Below are 23,848 nucleotides of genomic sequence, written 5' to 3' on the forward strand. Positions count from 1 at the left end.
GCATCACTAACTGTAAGCAGAGCGTCCAGTGCTTGTTGTAAACAAACCGGCATCACTAACTGTGCACAGAGTGTCCGGTGCTTGTTGTAAACAAACAGAGATCACTAAGTTGGTTTTGTTTGTTTGATGCTTGTTCTGTTTGTTGTTATTTTTTTTAATAGGACAAAGCACTATAGAGATTTGCAACCATTGTTATTTAATCCTGGGGCTGTTTGTTGATGGGTTTTTTTCTATTTTCTTATATAGGCTATAAAAGGTTTACTTGAAATAACAAGGAAAATAAAAACATGTAATGAAAAGTTATGTAGATGCTTGATTATTTTAGAGAGTGAAGACAAGCTTTGCAAAAAAATAAAAACAATTGAAAAGACAAAAAAAAAGCAAGATGCAATAGAACAGCTGTTTAAAATCCTCCTGTAAACGGTTTAGGTTGAGCATTTAAATGTGATGGCTGCATTCTTATGCATTAGTATTTCTTAAGCAGGTGCCAAGTAACCTGGAACATGTTTCACACACTGCACGTGACTTGGCTGAAGCGCAAATACTACTAACCCACTACTAACTACTAACCCAGGAGTTCAGGCTTCTTGTTGGACAGAATCTGGTAGAAGATGTGATAATCTCTCTCAGCCTTGAGCTGGAAAGTCACACGAGACTTCTCCAGAAGGTCTGACGGGACAAATACAAAGAGGAAAAACTGCCATGTGTAAAATCCAAAATATTACTAATAATGTTGTAAAACACACACATATTACAGTATGAGTGTATGTAGGATAAGGGTGTTTTCTTACATGTTTCAATATCCGCCGAGGCTAACTTCCCTCTGGTGTCAAAATGAATTCGGATGAATTTACCCTGAAAGAATAATGTTTGTATTTTTAAAGAAACCTTGATATCTGCCTCTATCGCTGATTGTTTTTTTCATGGAAACTGAAAAACATTGTTCACAATTAAGTAACACAAAGATTAGACACTCACAAATCTGGAGGAATTGTCATTCCTGATGGTCTTGGCGTTCCCAAAGGCCTCCAGAGCAGGGTTAGCCTGGATGATTTGATCCTCCAGGGTACCCTTTCAAAGAGGAACATTGTGTACGCTCAATCTGTAATTCATGTTTAAAGCTGCACAAAGAGACTTTAGCAACCTCTGGCGACAGTTTCTGACATTATTTTAACCTACAAATAATGTAACACAGTAGCTTTTGAAAGTGGAAATCATGAGAGAAGTTGAAGGCATTGTTGGTTTAACTAGGTGGTAAGAGTTGATAGTTACAATTAGGGCTGGGCGATACGGACCAAAAGTCATATCCCAATATATTTAGGCCGAATATCGATATATGATATATATCCCAAAATATTTATCGCAAAGTGAGAGCAAATGTTCAAAGTCAAAGCCAAATATGACATGTCACAAGTAGTTTTATTGAAAACGTTTATTTAAGTGAAAATAAAAACAACATGAGTACCTTTTTTGTTTTTTTTAAATCAAAGCTCCATAAAGTGCACATTTAAATAAAACATATCTTAAATAAAAGTAGCCTATGAAATAAAATAGGCCAATATACCAATGTTATATGAGAAAAGAATAACGGACATTACAAAATAACTAAATATGACAAACCCTAGTAAGGCAGCATTTATATAGAAAGAAAGAAAAAAAAATTGAACTATATCGATATATGCGATATGGTCTAATTCCATATCACATTTAAGAATATATCGATATATATTTTATATTGATATATCGCCCAGCCCTAGTTTCAATCATGTTTTAGTTGTTTCCTGGCGATATCTGGAGTTTTAGCCAGTTTCCTCATCAGAACCCCTCCGATACCTCACAGCTTGTTATTTACCTTGTCCTTGGCAGCTGCATCTTTCTTTGCGCCAGAAGCTGCAATACTTGCAAAATACTGGATGACTCTCTTGGTGTTGACAGTCTTTCCTGCACCAGATTCTCCACTGTAATGGCAAAGTCAACGATCAGTACCTTCAGTGGCATAATGTAGAAAATGATTTTATTTCAGTCGTGTCAGTAGACATTACATACGTGATCAAAATTGACTGGTTCTCACGGTCTACGAAAACAAGTTTGAAGAGAGTACAATTTCATTAGTTTTAAGATCTTGTGTCATTTCATGTACCCAAAAACATTCTTATTAGTTTTTACCTGACAGCATGTACTGGTAGGCGTTATCAGAGATGGAGAAGATATGAGGAGGAGCTTCAGCCCTCTTCTTTCCTCTATAAGCAACAACCACCTCTTGGTTGTAGACCGGCAGCCACTTGTAGGGGTTGACAGTCACACAGAAGAGCCCAGAGTAGGTCTGTGAAACACAGGAACAGCTGTTTGCCATTTGCAAATAAAAAATTTGGGTAACACTTTAGATTAGGGAACACATATTCAACATTAATTAGTTGCTTATTATCATGCAAATCAGTAACATATTGGCTCTTAATGAGTCATTATTCAGTAGTTATTAATGCCTTATTCTGCATGGCCTTATTATACAACCAGTAAGACATTAACTAAGAGTTTTCCCTCAATAACCTCAGAATTATTGATTATTAGTAGTAAGTAAGGAAGTTGTTGTATATGAGTTATGATCTTAATATGCTTTACTTTGTATGGACTTTATAATCTCTACATAAAGGTGAACGTAACCATGGAAACGGCAAATAGCTAACACCTTCTCCAGACCTTTGACTGACTGGTGGCTCCTTTTAGATGATTGGATGAGGATTGGTAGATTATATGTAGATTATATGTAGGTAGATTAATGTCAATCATTACTCTACAAAGTGGCTCACTGGTAGACTAACATTGGCACAAAGTGACCCACAGTTATAGTTACTTAAAGTCCACACAAAGTAAAGCATATTAAGATCATAACTCATATACAACAACTTCCTTACTTACTACTAATAATCAATAATTCTGAGGTTATTGAGGGAAAACTCTTAGTTAGTGTCTTACTGGTTGTATAATAAGGCCATGCAGAATAAGGCATTAATAACTACTGAATAATGACTCATTAAGAGACAATATGTTACTAATTTACATGATAATAAGCAACTAATTCATGTTGAATATGTGTTCCCTAATATAAAGTGTTACTGTTACAACCCAGTTGGGGTCTAGGGAAAAGGGAAGGTAACACAACGCCGGTGTACTCAGGCAAATACAGATATTTATTGATTAACAGCAAAATGTTAGGTAGTGAAAGGAGAACCTTCTTCAGGCTAGTAAAAGTGGTACAAAGTGAGGCAATGAACAAAGGGCGGTGGGTGGCGCCAACTCATAAAACAAACAAACTTAAACAATCTTCCTACTCGGTTTTCCCCAAAACTATCTTTCTATTTAAAACACAATAAATAAAAGAACTCTGGCTGACTACGCTGATTTAAACTACACAAACAAAAATACAGAAATGCAACCACCCATAAACTAGTGAAACTAACAAATGGAATGATCGAAAACTCACAAAATGTGGTAGAAGCCTAAACCCTGGCTACTCACGTAGATCATCCATGCTGCGTAACGCTCTTTGAGGTTGAACAGCACGGCTGGTTCATGGAGGAAAGTCAACATGGCCATGTCCTCGATCTTGTCAAACTTTGGAGGATTCTGTTGCAGAATCAGGGAGTCTTTGACCACCACAGTCTGAGGAAAATAAATGCAGTTTTCTGATTAATTATGGAATGGGCACATGAGTGAAACAATCAGACAGTTTCTGTTGTTGATTCTCTTGCTTTGTTAACATTACAAAGCATGATGCCACACATTGTGAATGCCAGATGGCAGCAATGCCTCATTTCACCACACACTTTACTGGACACACTTTAATTACAATGTCAAGTTACAATGGGTTCATTTATATATATATGTAAAAAAACTAAATTACTTAAAAAAGACAAAATGACCAAAAAAATACATAATTACTTAAAAAAAGACACAAAATGACCAAAAAATACACAGAATTACCAAAAAAAGACACAAAATTATCTTTTAAAAAGACACAAAATGACCAAAAAATACACAGAATTACCAAAAAAGACACAAAATTATTAAAAAATACACAACATTATTTTAAAAAGACACAAAATTACAAAAAAAGACACAAAATTATTTGAAAAAAGACACAAAATTATTTAAAAAAGACAGAAATTATAAAAAAAAGACACAAAATTACCAAAAAAAGTAATTAAAGGGACCTTCTATATCCATATCTGACCCTGCCAGCCTCACATATGGCTAACAGGGACACTTCTGATTAGTATCATCGTAAAACTTCAGGATAATACAATATCTATAACATTGAAAAACCCCAGGTTAATATACTTGTTATAACTACTGACCTTCCCGTTCTGTGTCTCTACAGTGACTTTGTCTCCATCTCGGCTGGTGATGGTTGCCTTCACAAACTCCTCCACTGGATCCGGGACAAAACATTCCTTCTTGATGTCGAAGATGCGCGTCGAGGCCTCCATACGCTCCTTGTCCGACTTCCTCAGGTACGAGGCCGCCTGCCCAAACACGGCCATCTCTGCATCCCCCATGGCTGCACTGCATCACACACAGTTAGTCAGATAATACAGGATTTACTCTCTATCACACACAGTTAGTCAGATAATACAGGATTTACTCTGTATCACATCCAGTTAGTCAGATAATACAGTTATAAATTTACTCTCTATCGCATATTTCACTTCAACCAATCCCTGTATCATTGGTTCTTTCCATTTTCAATTGGCAATCAAAAATCAAATAATGGAAAATTGACTGGTTATTTTGTTATTTGTTTTTTATTGTAACACAAAAAACGAATATTATAATATTTGAATATTAGGCTCAGATCAAAAATACAAAATGGAAAAACGGGCATCAGGAATAAATTAGATTTTAATATTTAATTGGTCGAGTTTACGTGACCCGGAAGTTTGACTGCGCCGCTCCTATATAATCATAATAATAATAATATATAATGTTGTGCGCCCATATTGTGATATTTATGGTAAATTCATTGAGACTGCTCAGAGCGAGCTGACATGAAGGATAAACACTTTACTGTCATTCTTTCTCACTTTTTTCAATTCCTAATAAAATGCACTTGAATATTTACTGTAAAGTAAATATTCAAGTGCATTTTAAACTGATATTCCAGTGAAACGTCCTGTAAGTTTGTGAGGAGATGAATGAGGTCCTCTAGAATGAACCTGAAGTGGAATTAGTGTCTGGAAACAGACATTTTAATTCTAATAATTTCTTAATATAATGTAATATTTTACTGTACAGTCTATATCCAAAGGCACTATTTAAAAAAAAAAATCCACAGTGAACAGTTCTGTGAATATCATGCAATTAATCGTCTTCCCGTATTTATCTGGTATTTGGCCTGGTTGTGTCACGCTTTATTCTGAAAATTGAAAACCGCACGTCGACACAACAAATACATTTTCGGCGCGACGCAATTTAATTATTTCACGTGGTGTGTCGCAGTCAAACTTCTGGGTCACGTTAACCCGACCAATTAAATATTAAAATCAAATGAATTCTTGGTGCCTGTTTTTCCATTTCATATTTTTGATCTGAGTCTAATATTGAAATATGGAAAAACAAGCATTTTGTTCGTTTTTTTGGTGTTATAATAAACAAATAACAAAATAAGTCAATTTTTCATTATTTGATTTTTGATAGCCAATTGAAAATGGAAAGAACGAATGATACACTGATTTTAACCTTCCTGTTATGTTCATTTCTCAGGAACAACAATAATGTTCATGGGTCAGTTTGACATGTTTAATTATCCAAAGGTGTCAGAAACTAAAAAATCCCAATAAACAATGTTTATATTTCATTAATAACTCCATTACTAACCATCTTAATCAACATTTAGTGCTGTGGTGTTCTTTACCTCTCACAGATCAGCTTCAATGAGGAGAATTCACTTGTTTTTCATAATAAATGCATGTTAAAACGTTTTTTTTAATGTACATTGGAAAGACCTACATATAAAATACAATAGTTTTATATGACATTAAGTTTTTGAAAATGTTATTTTACATTTTAATTTTCCTTTCTTTTCAGGGTCAGATTGACCATTAAACAGTATCTATGTAATATAAACATGCAAATATGTGAAATGAACTATTTTCATTGTATATGTTGATAACAATTATTAAGCCAAGTAGAAGAAGTTTCATCCCCAAAAAATAATAACTATTTTTTTTTAGATTTTTATACTTTAAAATGGGTCAATTGACCTGCAACACAACAGGAGGGTTAATATCTAAATATGTTACTTTTCAACTAATAATTAATAGAAAAAAATCTATTTTTGTCATTATTTAAAAAAGCGAACATAATCATATTATATTAGTCTTTGCTCCTATGATATGAATTTCCATAAAAGGATTATGAAAGAAGAATTTACCGGTGGATTCAGACCGAAGGTGAGCTCAGACTTCAGAATGTGTCAGTGACCTGAAGAGAGATGATAAAGATGTTGTAAAATATCTGGAGTACAGTAAATTACTAAAATAAATAACTAGCTTCAATAGTATATTTACAATCATCAGTTAATCTGGTTAGTTCAAATGTTCCAAAGCATATCTGACAATGTGGCATACACTGTAAAAAAAATGTTTGTAGAAATTACAGTAAAAACACTGTCAAATTACATCAGAAATATAGTCACTTTTAATTACCGTAAATCAAAGAATAGCACAAAACTTTAACTTTGTTAAACTGCCATAAACTGTAGGAAACACACAGTTTTGCTGTAAAAAATATAACATTTTCATGTAAAATTAATGGAGAGATACATGATGTGTGAATGAATGACACAATTACCCTAAAAATAATGGCACTACTCAGTCTAAATTACAGTTCTTGTTGATATTTACATTTAAATTTACAGTAGACAGGGTTGGTACGGGTGCTCAAAATCCTTTGAAATGCTTGAATTTAAATGTTGTATTTTCAAGGTTTAAAAAGTGCTTCAAGGATTTTGGATGAAGTGCTTGTAAATGCTTGACATTCTTACTGTATTTCTCTTTTATCTGACTATATCCATCTATAGATAATCACATGTTCAATGTAAAAAATAATGAGTAGCCTATCTGAAATGAAGACCGTTCCTCCTGACAAAAAATAGATGTAAAAATGACCAAAAAACGCACAAACTGACCAAAAATAGACGTAAAAATGACCAAAAAACGCACAAACTGACCAAAAATAGACGTAAAAATGACCAAAAAACCCCACAAAATCATAAAAAGAGATGCAAAAATGACAAAAAAAACACAAAATTATAAAAATAGATGCAGAAATTACCAAAAAATGACACTAATTTGTTGAAATAGAAACAAAATGACCAAAAATAGAAGTGCTTGTAAATGCTTGACATTCTTACTGTATTTCTCTTTCATCTGACTATATCCATCTATAGATAATCACATGTTCAATGTAAAAAATAATGAGTAGCCTATCTGAAATGAAGACCGTTCCTCCTGACAAAAAATAGATGTAAAAATGACCAAAAAACGCACAAACTGACCAAAAATAGACGTAAAAATGACCAAAAAACGCACAAACTGACCAAAAATAGACGTAAAAATGACCAAAAAACCCCACAAAATCATAAAAAGAGATGCAAAAATGACAAAAAAAACACAAAATTATAAAAATAGATGCAGAAATTACCAAAAAATGACACTAATTTGTTGAAATAGAAACAAAATGACCAAAAATAGATGTAAAAATTACCAAAAATACAGTCATGGAAAAAAGTATTAGAGCGTTCCTCCTAAAAGTGTAACACCATCTCTGTTGGTATGGTTCAGTGAAATCTCCCCTTTTAGTAAGTAAGTACTCATCTAAAACAGGCAATTTACAACAGGTGTAAGATACTGGAATAGCTTCAAAATGCACCATGAAAGTCTTTAAAAAATGCTTGAATTTGAGCACTGCTAAAGTGTACGAACCCTGATTAGAAAACCCACAAACTGTTTTTTTATGGTGAAGTTCTGGCAACCAGGTATTTTACCTTAAATTGTACAGATTAATTTTTTTTACAGTGTACAGTAAGTTACTCTAACTTCCTATCGCCTCTATTTTCTTAACCCTTTATCAGGCAAAGAACTATATTTAGTAACTTCAGGTAATATTTTGAGAAAAAAGTTGCAAATTTACTAGATTAAAGTGGCAAATCTACAAGAAAAAGAGTCGCAGATTTAAGAGATTTAAAGTGGCAAATCTGCACGAAAGAAACGCAGATTTACAAGAAAAAAGTGGGAAAAAGCTACTTTTTTCTCCCAGATTCACCACTTTAACCCTTAATAGGACACTCATTGAAATACTTGCAAATTCCAAATTTCAACCCTAGAGAATATTGGAGGATATTACATACAGCCAGAATGTGTGAAAAGAACATACGAAAATAATATTTTGAGAAAAAAGTTTACAAGATTAAAGTGGCAAATCTACGAGAAAAAAATGCGTAGATTTATGAGATTTGAAGTGGTTTGAAGTTTTTTCCCACTTTTTTCGCACAGATTTGCCACTTTAAATCTCTTAAATCTGCTACTTTTTTTCTTGTAGATTTGCCACTTTAATCTAGTAAATTTGCTACCTTTTTCTCGAAATATTACCATTTTGGATATCCACTGAAGTTACCGAATACGGTTCTTTGCCTGATAAAGGGTTAAATGAGATCACAGTAAAACTGTATTTACCTTTAAATAACAAACAGATAATAAACAATGAAAAACAGCACGACTACACAATCCAACCAGTGTTGCAGACTTACTGAGACCAGGTGAAGAGGAAGCAGCTGCTAGACCTGCAGGGAAGGCTGGGATCAAATATATAACCCCAGATAACCCTAACCCTGCCTTACAAGGCCAAGGACACCACCCTGACCTCACACACACACACACACACACCAACAGGTACTCTACCACCACACGTACCCCTTTATCCCCACACACACACACACATTGTGGTAATCGCCATCACTTTCATCACTTACGACAGGGCTCTCTGTGGCTCTCATCATGTCTGGCCGCCCTCCCTGCTCACGTCCAAATAATGTGATTTTTCGGGAGCAGTGCCAGGAACTTTCTCCTGCATAACTCATCTGTGACTCACCCAAGCAGAGCCTCTCTATCTCTAATTCTACCACTTGTTTTTCTGTCATCTCTTCTGTTAAATTCCTTTTCCAAGGGACGACTGGCTGTGGACAGAAACCAGATTCTATTTATTGCCTGCCAAAAAAAGTGGTGTTACTGTTACAGAAATGGTTTGAATTTCCACCAAATTATTGCCAATATAGTTGATAACTAATTCACATGTCATTTTTAATGTATACATTTATCTTTTCCTGCAAAATAACAGTCACAGTATGTTGTTTTTGTGCAACTGGTCGACCAATACGGGATTTTTAAGGCCGATACCGATTATTTTGACATTAGTCTTAACCGATCCCCGATATGTGCGATTTTTTGGGGGGCGATTTTTTGGGGGCCGATTCTTGAAGCCAATATTGCCTTTTCTCCCTCCATTTACATGATAAAAATGACACAATGATAGCAAATGTTACACAAGTCTCAATTTAATCAAAAAAAGAAACACTTATTAACAAAACAAACAAAACATATTAACAGTTGGATAGTAAACAATGATATATCGTCTGGTCTAACTGTGACCAGTGGAGTTAGGGTAAACAACAATATAAATCAATCAATAATTCAACTTTCTGAGAGATCTGCCCATTGAACTTGTCCTGAGTCACCTTCTCTAGTACAACTACATGCATTTGAGCATGAAATCTTAAAAATGCACAAAATTACTTCTTGTAATTAATGTTGGTCTGCTGTTCTTGCACTGAAAACAAAAGAAATCACAGTAAGTGGTTATTTTTTTTATTTACTTCAAACCTTTTGTATTCCTATTTATACTGTTATACATGCATTTGAGCATGAAATATGTTAAGTTACTGCACTGTAAACATATTTAAAATTGCAGTTTCATCATATCTGGTTAAGTGTTCGCTCCTATATGTGGCCCTGTGGTAGTGAACATGAAAAACTGTGGCCCCCTGCAGCATTTAAGTTGCCCATCCCTGGTCTACATAGTACAGATGACCATCTGAACAGTGTTTCAGCAGGACAATTGTTGTTAAGTCAGCTTGAGTCTTGACCCTTCCAACAATGGGAACCTGCCACCCTGCACAGGAGAGTGAAGACATGAATGGTCCACAAATGTCAATTTCAGGATCTTTTTTCATCTGATTTGTGCTTACCAAGATACTAGAACATCTAATTTCTGATAAAGTTGATTGGTAGAAACAGCCTTCCTCATCTAAGTCTGAGTGGGGTTTCCTTCTGGTTTATTGTTTATTGTTTATTGTTTTATTTGGATCCCCATTAGCTGCAGTTGTGCTGCAGTTATTCTTCCTGGGGTCCGACAAATAATATACAGCACAAACAACTTAAATTAAAACAAACTTAAAGTAGTGAAGCAAAAAACAAAAACAAAAGAAAAACAGAAATAAATCCAAGAATATAAAAGATAGCAAAACTTCAAAATCAGGATCTTTTATACATTCTTTACATTTTATACATTTAATACACTATAGCTATATTCATTACGTAGTAGTTAATATACCTTACTAACATATTATACTAGATTTTTAATAGTAAATTAACAGTAATAGTTTCCATATATATCCATTTAGGATCCATTTATATCTTTACATTTAATATCCATTACTTAAAGCTAGATAATTTAATACTATATATCTGTGTTTATTAAGTAGTAGTTAGTATTCTTTACTGAACCATAGTATTCTATATCTTTAATGGAGTTCATTTATTAATAACAATTTCATAATAAGTGTATATGTATCCATTTTAGAGATGTTTTTCAACAATAATTTAAAGTCTTGTGCTAATGGTTTTTTCAAAATGTCTGGTCATTGGCTGTCAATAACAGACGGATACATTTTTCTAATATCAACACTTCAGGCCTTAGACTGGCAGTCAGTGTCTGCGGCGTTATGTCTCAGACACTAAGGTGAGGATTAAAGTTGTTATCTTCCACATCAGGCGGTGGTCAGTAAACAACTTCTAAAGAGACTCACGAGACCAGAACTTTTAGTGAGAGTGAACTTGATTATGACTTTGACCTCTAGAGAACATGGACCTTTATCCAGGGTCTCACTGGAAGATAATCACGTTGAATCAAAGCCTCGGGTTGTGCGTCAACCATGCGTGTTGTGGGGTAATCCAGAAATCCACAGGTGGACAAACAGCAGTGGAAAAAGCTTTCAAGTGGAAGAAGCTTGAGTTGGCTTTGCTCATTTGGTCCAAAAGGCCAGTTGAACTGCTAACTGTGGTCATGTAAACAAAAAACTCTGGTGCTTGATGAGTTTACAGGGGCATGAAAAATGCACTTTCAGTTGGCCCCAAAATAGTTCTGGTAAAGTTTTATAAGACTCAGGTAGAAGAGAAGAGAGCTTTCCATGACGTTATTGTTCGGTAAAACCTTTGAAAATGCCTGAACCAGACCAGATACGGTGATGGTCCACAAGGAGGGTCTAATGCTGCATTCGATTGCACTCGGAACTCCGAAAGATCCGACCTCCGAGTCAGAAAAGTGCAATAGAACGGTCCTTGAACTCAGGATTCCGACTCGGGAAATGGGGTAGGATCCAAGCAACCCGAGAAGGTCGGAAATACGTGGAAAACGTCAAAGCAAAACGGCACCACACACCGTGAGAGGTAAACAGTCACTTTATCTTCAACATTTAGTCTGTTTTGTGTCGTTTAATTTAGCATTTGTGTTACTAATGGCTGATGTAGCTGATGTACTTCCCCAGAATAACTTTTAAATGCTCGAAAGACATCCAAACAAACATCAACTTGTTGTGGCCGGCCATGTTTTCCGAGGTTGAGCAATGAAACGCATTTACCTCGGAAGTCGGAATTTCCAACTCGGATCTTTCCGAGTTCCGAGTGCAATTGAACTCAACATAAAGCTCTTGTTATATCAGGTATTAGACTGCTCAGCCCCCACAGGGACCCTCCAGGGTCCAAAGCAGACAGCAGTCCTGGTAATGGAACAGTGCCCGTGCGGTTCCATGTGTATTTTGTGGACTTTGGAGCTTATGACAGTGTCCTCCTGGGTGTCCTCTGGCATCCCACCATGCTGCCTATAACTGGATAGGAGCTGTTCTAAGTGCAGCCCATCATTGGGCTCCACCATGGTGGTGCCTTGTCATCTGGCCTGGTGGTGATTTACATGGACACAATCTGTTGGCTCAGAGGACAGGTGGCATGTTTCCACTGTGGTGATCTCAGTACGTTTGTATGTGATTGTAATATAGTTGTGAGAACTGATGCTATGCAAGACAATGGTTAACATTCCTTACATTCAGGTATCTCAGAGTTTTGGGGGTTTATTTTATTTATTTAACCTTTATTTAACCAGGGATTATCCCATTGAGATCAAGAACCTCTTTCTTTTTCAAGGGAGCCCTGGCCAAGAGGCAGCAAACACAACATACAGTTACATATTTACATATGTGTCATGAGAAACAAGTGCATATTGTGGAATTGGCCTCAATAACTCTCAGTTTGGATTTAAAAGTGCTCAAAGAAACAAAGTCAGTTAGTTTCCATTCTTTCTGTAGCATATTCCATCATAAGGTGCAGAGTAAACAAATCCCTTTTTACCCAACTCTGTAGAGCAGAAGGGACAGAAAGCAACAACTGATCTTGTGAACGAAGAGAATAAGATCCAGCATTTCTCACAGTAATTAAGGTGCAAATGTATGAAGGCAGCAGTCCCAATATTGCCTTATAAATGAAAGTATACCAATGACTCTGAGCCCTTGGAGTGGCCAGAGCAGGCCATCCTACCCCAGAGGATAATTCACTATATTACAGTTGGTAATGAAGCTCAAAGAAGCTGATAAACAGGATCAATCATTCTAAGACATTGAGCAGCAGCATTCATGTACAAAAGATCTCCGTAATCCAACACAGATAAAAATGTTGCAGTGACAAGACGCTTTTTTACATTAGAAGAAAAACAGAACTTATTTTGAAAATTAAAAACCCAATTTTAGCCTCAGCTTCTTCACATTTTCTATGTGTGGCTTGAAGGTGAGTGAGTCACCAATTAAGACTCCTCAGTATTTATACATATGAACCTCCTCTATGAGTGGACGCTGGGGGAACCATTTGAGGCCATTTTTTACTGTTAGAAAACAACATAAGCTTGACAGACAGATTGGTGTGGTAGCAGCATCGGGAGGGCTGCAGGCCTCAGACTGTTTGAGAGGATGAAGGTGTTCCTCATTACCGGTTTATAGCAAGGTTATTATAGTTAACGAAAACTAACGAAATAACAAAAACTAGAATTGAAAAAACATTTTCGTTGCCTGAAATAAAAATTTAAAAAACAAGAGATTTAAAAAAATGGTTTGTGGTTCCAAAACTAACTAAAATTATAGTGAAAATGTCCTTCGTTTTCGTCAACTTTTTTCATCCGTAAACCTTTTTGGTTGATATGAAATCTATTTCATCTATCTGGTTTTATGACTTAATAAACTTATTGGGGCTGAGATGGATCAGACAAAGGAAATAAAGGAAACATTTATTGTGACCTTATTGAATCTGGCACCCAACAAATACCCCATTACAAAACAACTACAACTAATAAAAACTAAACTAAAACTAAGCATTTCCCAAAACATATAAACAAATTAAAACTAGCAAAATCACTCTCAAAACTAATTAAAACTAACAAAATCACTCTCAAAACTAATTAAAACTAACTGAATTTGCAAACAAAAATTCACAATCTAATCTCTAATCTCTAATCTCTATTCACAAACTAATGAATAAAAAACAAAAGTATTATAACCTTGGTGTATAGATGCTTCAACCCTAACCAAGGCCATGATCTCTGAATAGACAGACACACTGAGCTGACATATATAGACAAACAACATAAATAGAGAACTGTGGGAGAAAACTCCAGCCAGAAGTTTTATTGAAACCGTTTATTTACGTTTTTTTTTTTTTTTTTTTTTAAATCAAAGCTCCATAAAATGCAAATTTAAATAAATAAAAATATCTTAAATAAAAATAGCCTATGAAATAAAATAGGCCATTTTTTTATGAAATAAATATATTTATATGAGAAAAGAATAGCAAACTTTACAAAATAACTAAATATGACAAACCACAGTAAGGGCAGCATTTATATATAAAGAAAGAAAAAAATTGAACTATATCTATATATGCGATATGGTCTAATTCCATATCACATTTAAAAATATATCAATATATATCGCCCAGCCCTACCCACATGCTGCCCGAGCCAGACTGTGGGAAACACTGAGCCACAACAAAGAGACTGCAGAATGAGCTTCCTTTAAAGGGGGAGGTGTCGGATATTTAGAGCTGAAGGGATGTGTTGTGTATATAAACTCAGTTTGCTCATATTTAATCCAGATTCTGACAGAATCAGAGGACTTGATGTTTAGATAGCCTTTGTGTTGTGGCTCACTGACAATTCAACCTACATATTAGAGCTGTAACAATTATTAAATTAATCGAACGATAATAGATTATTAAATTAATCGACAACTATTTTGATAATCGAATATTTTGGTTTCATCAGTTTTTTAAAGACAATAAGTCCAAATCCTCTGATTTCAGCTTCTTCAATGTGAATATTTCTGGTTTCTTTGTTCCTTTATGGCAATAAACTGAATATCTCTTTGGTTTGTGGACAAAACAAGAGATTTGAGGACGTCATCTTGTGGTTTGGGAAACGCTGATTGATATTTTTATACATATTGTGTCTTTTTTTTTTGTAATTTTGTGTGTTATTTTAGTCATTTTGTATCTTTTTTTAGTCATTTTGTGTCTTTTTTTGGCCTTTTTGTGTCTTTTTTAGTCATTTTGTGTCTTTTTTGGCCTTTTTGTGTCTTTTTTAGTCATTTTGTGGTTTGGGGAACACTGGTTGATATTTCTCAACATTTTGTTGACCAAACAACTAATCGATTAATCGTTTAAATAATCGACAGATTAATCGATAATGAAAATAATCATTAGTTGCAGTCCTACTACATATAATTCATATTTCATGCTGTTTTGCACAGCTACATGGCTTGTATCCAAAAGCAGAGCCCAACCTGCCGAGTAGAGCTCTGTTGTCTATTTCTGCTCTATTTAAATGTAATCATAATAGTTATGAGTTCAAAGAGGACGTTGTCAGTTGCTGTGATTGGTAGATAACAGCTTCATCTCATTGGACTGATTTGTTGGTCTGTTGTTGCATTCGTTCTGAGAATTCTGTCCATTCCAACCTTCACCTGATTTAGTAATTTAAAGTTTAAGTTAAAATGTAAAATGTACACCATAATAATAATAATAAACTTTATTTATAGAGCACTTATCAAAACAAAACGTTACAAAGTGCTCAACAGCAAGTAAAACAAGCTTACAAGACAGAAACAAGCACACACAAAAAAATGCCGATTGCAGTCGGAACTCGGAAAGATCCGAGTTGGAAATTCCGACTTCCGAGGTAAATGCGTTTCATTGCTCGACCTCGGAAAACATGGCCGACCACAGCAAAGTGATGTTTGTTTGGATGACTTTAAAACGAGCATTTAAAAATTATTCTGGGGAAGTACATCAGCTACCTAATATGGGAAAAACTATAATATTTTTGACACTTTTACTGTGCTGTGCCGAGTTCAAGGGCCGTTCTGTTGCACTTTTCAGAATCGGAGGTCGGATCTTTCTGATTTCCGAGTGCAATCGAAGGCAGCATTAGAGATGCATCTTAGGCCCCGTTCACAGAAGGACGGTCTGAACAGAAGACGCAAAAGTGGCGTCTCGTCTTCACTTTTTATTCCTCGTTTAGACGAGCGTTTTCGGGAGGAAATCTGCTGCATACGGTGACGCAAAAGTGTGTGAAATGTGATTGTATGCAGCCAGGCGGCATCACTTAAAGCCATAAGAGCATCTTTGGGCATGCAGAAGATTTCACGCCACACATTTCTATCAGCTACTCCTTCCACAAAGTTCTCCTCCATCACTAGATCTCCCAGGTCTCGTTCACAGCCTTCTGGCTCGCCTCCGACGAATTGCTGCATCCAGAATGTGATGGAGGTAATTCCAGATCCTTCTCTGTTCACTAATACTATCTGTACATATCCTGGACATTTGGTGGAAAGACTCCTGTAAGTTTATTAGAGCTGCCAGAGCAGCTTGAAGGTCCGAAGCATGGAAATAATCCCACACGTTTGTTTATTTCCTGTCCTGGAGCATGTATGTGACGTAAACACATACGTGACGTGAGCAGATCAGATCAGAGTTTTGTGTCTTGTCAGTGTAGACGACACGCTACGGAGGAGAGGATTCAACTTTTACACTTTGGAGGGTGGTTTCAGATTTTTGCGTCTTTAAGCCCCCAAAACGCCGTCTAAACGAAAGGCACTTCCCATAAAATATGAATATAATATGAATATAAAATGATAAAAACATGACTGAACAACAGTTGAAACTTGTTTCTCGAATGTGAGATGGCTGTCAAATGTAACAGCTGGGTTTGTGGCCGTGGGTTTGACAGTGTGAGAGGGATTCAAGGTGGTTCTGTACGGTGGGAATGGTTCTAGTGGCACCAAAAAGAATTGTGTCAGATTCCATAGGAGCTTGTTTACAAGCTACTTTGCCTCTACGATGATCTTGGCCAATTGTAGAAAGGTGTTTCCTGCTGTCACCAGGTGCTGAACACTCCTCCAGTGTTAGATTGTTTGGTGACACCTGTAAATTAACACCAGGTTAACAGCCAGGAATCAGGCCTATAGAGTCGGCTGGTCAGAGAACATGTTGTTGGCATCCTGTCAGCTCACCACTGACCCTGAGTGTTGTCTGTCAGGACTCTCTGCATACTGGGTACCGATTAAATTCAGCTGACAGAGAAATGAATGCTGAGTGATGAAACTTATAATTTGTCTCTATTGCATAGACAGACAGCTGTTGAAGAGCTCCAACACTTCAACAGCTTGTTTCATTACATTTACCAGTATATTAATACAGATATCTGTTAAACTCAAATACAGGGGTCTCAAATTCAAATTACCTGGGGGCCGCTAGAGGCAGTATCAAAATGACCAAAAAAAGACACAAAATTACTAAAAGAAGACACAAAATGACAGAAAAAAACCTAAATTACTTAAAAAAGACACAAAATTACCCCCAAAAAAGACACAAAATTACAAATAAAGACACAAAATGACTGAAAAAACACTAAATTACTTTAAAAAGACACAAAATAACAAAAAATACACAAATTACCAAAAAATACACAGAATTACCAAAAAAGACACAAAATTATTTTAAAAAAAAGACACAAAATGACACAAAAAAGACACAAAATTACCAAAAAAGACACAAAATTATTTTAAAAAACCACAAAATTATTTAAAAAAACACACAATTATTTAAAAAGAGACACAAAATTACCAAAAAAGACACAAAATTACCAAAAAAAAAGTAATTAAAGGGACGTTCCACACACAACACAGTAAAGTGCCAAAACTCACATTAAACTTTCATATCAAGGTGGGGGCCACAAAATATCGTCAAGAGGGCCACAATTGGCCCGCGGGCCGCGAGTTTGAGACCCTTGCCCTAGTGGCTGTGCTACATTCCTTAGATTTAAGGGTGTTTTTATATATATTGAGGTAAGATAAGATAATTGAACAATATAACAGAATATATAAAAAAATAAGACATATACATACATACTATACATTTTATACATACATTTCTGCTATTTGGCATTTATTATGAATATATATTTCTTTGTGTTTGTTAGTTTTCCTGAAAGTACTTTTTATTTTTACAGATATTGCACATTGGAGAAAATACATTTTAGCATGTTAAATAGGTTAAATAGGTTGTTGCATGTAGTAGTATGAACATCAGTTAATAAATATATTTAAATATAAAGTGGTATATGACATATATAATATAGAAATATACAGAAGGTCTAATGTGGTCGGATGTAAACAGAGATAGTTCAAATAAACCCGTAAAGTGACCTGGTGGAACACAAAATACAGTTTCAGTTATGTTTTTTTTTAAAAACTCTCATTTTTCATGTTTATTTCAGTTAACGAAAATGTTTTTTCAGTTCTAGTTTTCATTATTTCGTTAGTTTTCGTTAATTATAATAACTTTTGTCCCAACTTATTTGGAATCAGGTTTTTTTTATAGCTACTTCTTATCGAGGGAACATTGTTGTTAAGTGCATGTAGTATACATTAAACCAACTTTTTAAGAAAAGAAAAAAATATATATATAATTATATATATATAAAGTCCCAGTCCAGTGGTTGACAGTGAGTTCTCTATCCATAGAAAGCTGCTCTCTCCATTCTTCTCTCATCATTTTGGTATTAAGCATGTGTGCAGTGTATTAATACTCTGGGTGTGATGGATATTAATAAACCTTTTGTTTGATATGTTTACCCTACTGCCTTCCACACAAACTGGGTTTGAACTTGTTTACTGGCTGTATTATCAGAGGTATTTCCAGCCTGATAGCAGCGGGGGAGATAGGAGCTCCTGGCTTTTACCAGAACTGATTGAACCATACACAGAAGACTCAGTCATGGGGAGAAAATAACCACCACGGCTAGACAAAGACCTTAAACCAGGGGGCCATTACCTGGGGGCCGCTGGGGGCAGAATCAACATGACCAAAAAAAACCACTAAATTACTTAAAAAGACGCAAAATTACAAAAAAAAATACAAAGAATTACCAAAAAGGACACAACATTTTTTTTTTTTAAAGACACAAAATCATCATTAATCCACTTTTTTCTCCTAGATTTGCCTTTTTTTTTCTCATAAATCTATTTTTTTCTCCTAGATTTGTCACATTTTTCTCATAAATCTACTTTTTTCTCCTAGATTCGCCACTTTTAATCATAAATCTGCAACTTTTTTCTCATAAATACTATTTTTTCCCTCCTAGATTTGCCACTTTTTTCTCATAAATCAACTTTTTTCTCCTAGATTTGCCATTTTTTTCTCATAAATTACAATTTTTTCTCCTAGATTTGCCACTTTTTTCTTATCTCATAAATCTATTTTTTCTCCTAGATTTGCCACATTTAATCTCATAATTTTACTAGTTTCTTCTCCTAGATTTGCCACTTTTTTCTCATAAATCTACTTTTGTCTCCCAGATTTGCCACTTTTTGCTCATAAATCAACTTTTTTATCCTAGATTGGCCTCTTTTTTTCTCCTCATAAATCTACCATTTTTTCTCCTAGATTTGCCATTTTTTTCTCATAAATCGACTATTTTTTTCTCCCAGATTTGCCACTTTTTTCTCATAAATCAACTTTTTCCTCCTAGATTTGCCATTTTTTTCTCATAAATTAAATTTTTTTCTCCTAGATTTGCCACTTTTTTCTCATCTCATAAATCTATTTTTTCTCCTAGATTTGCCACATTTAATCTCATAATTTTACTAGTTTCTTCTCCTAGATTTGCCACTTTTTGCTCATAAATCAACTTTTTTATCCAAGATTGGCCTCTTTTTTCTCCTCATAAATCTACTATTTTTTCTCCTAGATTTGTCATTTTTTCCTCATAAGTCTACTATTTTTAATCCTAGATTTGCCATTTTTTTTCTCATAAATCGACTATTTTTTTCTCCCAGATTTGCCACTTTTAATCTCATGAATCTACCTTTTTCTCCTAGATTTGCCACTTTTATTTTCTTAAATCTGCTACTTTTTTTCTCCTGGAGTTGCCACATTTTTCTCATAAATCTACTTTTTCTCCTAGATTTGCCATTTTTTTCTCATAAATCGACTATTTTTTTCTCCTAGATTTGACACTTTTTTCTCATAAATCTACTTTTTTCTCCTAGATTTGACACTTTTTTCTCATAAATCTACTTTTTTCTCCTAGATTTGACACTTTTGTTTTATGAATATATTTTTTTCTCCTAGATTTGCCACTTTTAATCTCATAAATCTACTTTTTTCTCCTGGAGTTGCCACATTTCTTATAAATCAACTTTTTTCTCCTAGATTTGACACTTTTCATTTCATAAATCCCCTATTTTTTCTCCTAGATTTGACACTTTTTTCTCATAAATCTACTTTTTTCTCCTAGATTTGACACTTTTAATCTCATAAATCTATTTTTCTCCTAGATTTGCCATTTTTTCTCATAAATCGACTATTTTTTCCTCCTAGATTTGCCACTTTTAATCTCATAAATCTACTTTTTTATCCTAGATTTGCCATTTTTTCTCATAAATCGACTATTTTTTCCTCCTAGATTTGCCACTTTTAATCTCATAAATCTACTTTTTTCTCCTACATTTGCCACTTTTAATCTCATAAATGTAATTTTTCTCCTAGATTTGACACTTTTTGTGTGTTCTGTCATTAGAGTTGAATTGAGTCAATCTAAAAACGTTGAGATAATCTTTTTGTCTTTGCCTCCAGCAGCTCCTCCATGTGCTTCCTGTTTGGCTCTCTGCTTTGGAACATTTTCAGCAGCTGGCCGGAGCAGATGAGATCAGATGAGGCGGGCAGCTGTTTGTGTTTTCAGTCAGTGAGGATTAGAGGTGTGATCCACAGCTGACAGACCCTCAGGATGCCTGGACGCCACACACACCACAACCTTTAATGGATCTGAGCTGGAGGAGGGAGAGAATGTGCTGCTTCATGCCTCGGACAATGATTCAGTTCACACCTGATTTATTAGCACTTTTAATTGGCTGATTAAAACAAGTACGATGTTCAGTGTTCAGCCTCTGGTAGAGCTGTTTATAGGACACCAGAGAAACTGAACTATAGTGACTTTGTCTCAACTTTATCAAACTGACTGGAACAATGATTATGATGACACTTGTATTGGTATTGATTATTACTATTTTCTTCTATGATGATATGATTCTTTGTGATTTCTTGTTTTTGTTCCCTATTAAAAAATCTTTAAAATACTACATCTTCTTCTTGTCTTTCATTGAAAACTCTACAAATGTGCAAATAAAGTATAAAGTGTTAAAGATTAACTGCACGACACAGATATATTCAGTTTATTGTCATAAAGGAACAAAGAAACCAGAAATATTCACATTGAAGAAGCTGAAATCAGAGAATTTGGACTTATTGTCTTTGAAAAACTGCTCAAACCAATTATTGGATTATCAAAATAGTTGTCGATTAATTTGATAATCGATTATTGTTCGATTAATCTAATAATTGTTGCAGCTCTAATATATATACACACACACATATGTATGTGTATATATATATATATATATATATATATATATATATGTATGTGATAATAATATATCATAAATTACTACCACACTAGTTGTGATGTCTCAAGTTTCTGCTCATATGTAAATGTGTTAAACTGAGAATTAGGCTGTGAAAAACACATTTTTAATGGGAGGAGAACTTTTTAAAAATGCAGCAAATAAAATGTGAATAATCAACCCTCTGGTATCATTTGAGACATTTCCCAAAATTCGCCCCAAAAAATTCCCCAAATCCCCAAAACACCCAACATTTATTGTGTAATCTAAAGGCTTAAAATGCCAAAAATGTTTAAACAATTGTTAGTTTTGATCAGAGATTTTAGAAATGTATGCAGAAAAAAGTAAAAAAATATATTAATCTGTAAAGTTTTTATGTTTTTTTTTTTTGGAAGTGGACATTTCTGTCCTTAATGGCTTTAAATGGTAGTAAACTAAAGTGATCCTAAAGGGTTAATTCTCCTTTCTAGTAACATTGTCAGCAGTGTGACGTAGGAGGCAGCAGCTCCTATAAACTGATGATCTTTAATCTATTTCTGTTGTGGTGCTAGCCAGAATCAGCAGCCGTCTTGTTTTGTAGCTTTCCCTTTGGGATGCGTGGTCGCCATAAATTATCTTAGTGTTCTATAATTATCCTCCAGTATCAAGGCGTCATTCTACAGCAGGGGTCTCAAACTAATTACCTGGGGGCCGCTGGGGGCAGTATCAAAATGACCAAAAAAAGACACAAAATTATTACAAAAAGACACAAAATGACCAAAAAAAGACACAAAATTATTTTAAAAAAGACACAAAATGACCCAAAAGACAAAATGACCAAGAAAAGACACATTACTAAAAAAGACACAAAATTATTACAAAATGACCAAAAGAAGACAGAAAATTACAAAAAAAAAAGACACAAAATTACCCCAAAAAAGACACAAAATTACCACAAAAAGACACAAAATGACCAAAAAAAGATACAAAATTACCAAAAAAAGACACAAAATTACCAAAAAAAAGATACAAAATTATTTTAAAAAAGACACAAAATGACCCAAAAGACAAAATGACCAAGAAAAGACACATTACTAAAAAAGACACAAAATTATTACAAAATGACCAAAAGAAGACACAAAATTATTTAAAAAAGACACAAAATTACCCAAAAGACAAAATTACCAAGAAAAGACACATTACTAAAAAAGACACAAAATTATTACAAAATGACCAAAAGAAGACAGAAAATTACAAAAAAAAAAAAGACACAAAATTACCCCAAAAAAGACACAAAATTACCCCAAAAAGGCACAAAATGACCAAAAAAAAGATACAAAATTACCAAAAAAAGACACAAAATTACCAAAAAAAGTAATTAAAGGGACCTTCCACACACAACACGGTAAAGTGCCATTCATATAAAACTCACATTAAACTTTCATATCAAGGTGGGGGCCACAAAATATCGTCACAAGGGCTGCAATTGGCCCGCGGGCCACCAGTTTGAGACCCATGCTGTACAGTATTTATGCTCCTGTCTTCTGTCACTTCATCACACAATCATCATGGTGAAATCAGGATTCTGAGCCTGTTAGTTTGCAAATGAAAAGGTTGAACCGCCTTAGCCTCATAATAAATCTAATAAATCTACTTTATTCTCTTAGATTTCCCACTTTTAATCTCATAAATCGACTTTTTTCTCGTACATTTGCCACTTTTAATCTCATTTCTCTAAATATTACCCCCTTCCCCAGGTCCGTATATACTGTATATACATATATATATATATATATATATATATATATATGTGTGTGTGTTTTTTCATATTTGGCCCTAATACACCGCCATAGAATTTCTATTAACTCGGCTACTAGAAAATATGTTCCTAAAACAATGTGGATCAAAGAGAAAGACAAACATGGTCTTTCTCATGTGATTAATATTTCTGCCTGATGACCAACTGGTTGAGTTTGACAAAGATTAAAGCAGCAAACTAACCGGATGATGCACCATGTGACCTGGTTAGCAAAAAAACTTTGGACCACAATACTAAAGCTAATGTTAGAGATTTGAGTATGTGAGCGAATCAGTGTGTGTGAGTCAGTGTGTGTGTGTAAGAGAGAGAGAGAGAGAGAGAGAGAGAGAGAGAGAGAGAGAGAGAGAGAGCTTTAGCCACAGTAAAGCTTTCATGGATTTACTTTGATGAAACTCTATTGTGTTCTCCAAAGCAGAGATAGAGTTTAGTACTCACTGATTATCGCGTTGTTAAATTTGATTAATGCGTCATTCAGCATTCACTATCTGAGCTCCGGATCTTTAGAGGTGGGAATGAATTATCGAAGAAGATCCACTTAGTTAAAGTGTTTCCTCTCTGTGTTGGACTGAACTGTAGTTTCACAGTTGAGCCACACAGTGGCGCTGTTTCTCCATGAACCCATCAAAGGATTCTCATGTAATTCCATGTTTAAACTGAGGGGAATG

At 34.6% G+C, this 23,848-nt stretch overlaps 1 protein-coding gene and 1 long non-coding RNA gene across 3 annotated transcripts in view; one reads left to right on the forward strand and one right to left on the reverse strand.

Annotated features, from left to right (window-relative positions):
- LOC131980889 (myosin-7-like) overlaps positions 1–9,087 on the reverse strand; it is a 22,226-nt gene extending 13,139 nt beyond the window's left edge. The window contains exons 1-9 of one of the 2 annotated variants that reach the window (XM_059345202.1): positions 9,079–9,087; positions 4,356–4,541; positions 3,517–3,660; positions 2,167–2,323; positions 2,047–2,074; positions 1,871–1,958; positions 979–1,071; positions 792–855; positions 571–669 (exon numbers count right to left, since the gene is read on the reverse strand). In XM_059345202.1, coding sequence (XP_059201185.1) covers positions 571–669; positions 792–855; positions 979–1,071; positions 1,871–1,958; positions 2,047–2,074; positions 2,167–2,323; positions 3,517–3,660; positions 4,356–4,541 — 859 coding nt within the window. In that variant the 5' untranslated portion in view covers positions 9,079–9,087. Of the gene's footprint in view, positions 1–570; positions 670–791; positions 856–978; positions 1,072–1,852; positions 1,959–2,046; positions 2,075–2,166; positions 2,324–3,516; positions 3,661–4,355; positions 4,557–9,078 lie in introns of those variants that run through there. The other variant, XM_059345201.1, reaches the window with a different exon arrangement.
- Positions 1–21,064, forward strand: part of LOC131980891 (uncharacterized) — a 24,909-nt gene extending 3,845 nt beyond the window's left edge. Inside the window, exons 2-3 of the long non-coding RNA XR_009395254.1 lie at positions 4,379–4,511; positions 20,565–21,064. This is a non-coding gene — a long non-coding RNA (uncharacterized LOC131980891). The remainder of the gene's footprint in view (positions 1–4,378; positions 4,512–20,564) is intronic.
- Positions 21,065–23,848: the final 2,784 nt, after the last annotated feature.

The sequence above is a fragment of the Centropristis striata genome, chromosome 11 (assembly GCF_030273125.1).
Source record: "Centropristis striata isolate RG_2023a ecotype Rhode Island chromosome 11, C.striata_1.0, whole genome shotgun sequence".
Taxonomy (NCBI): Eukaryota; Metazoa; Chordata; class Actinopteri; order Perciformes; family Serranidae; genus Centropristis; species Centropristis striata.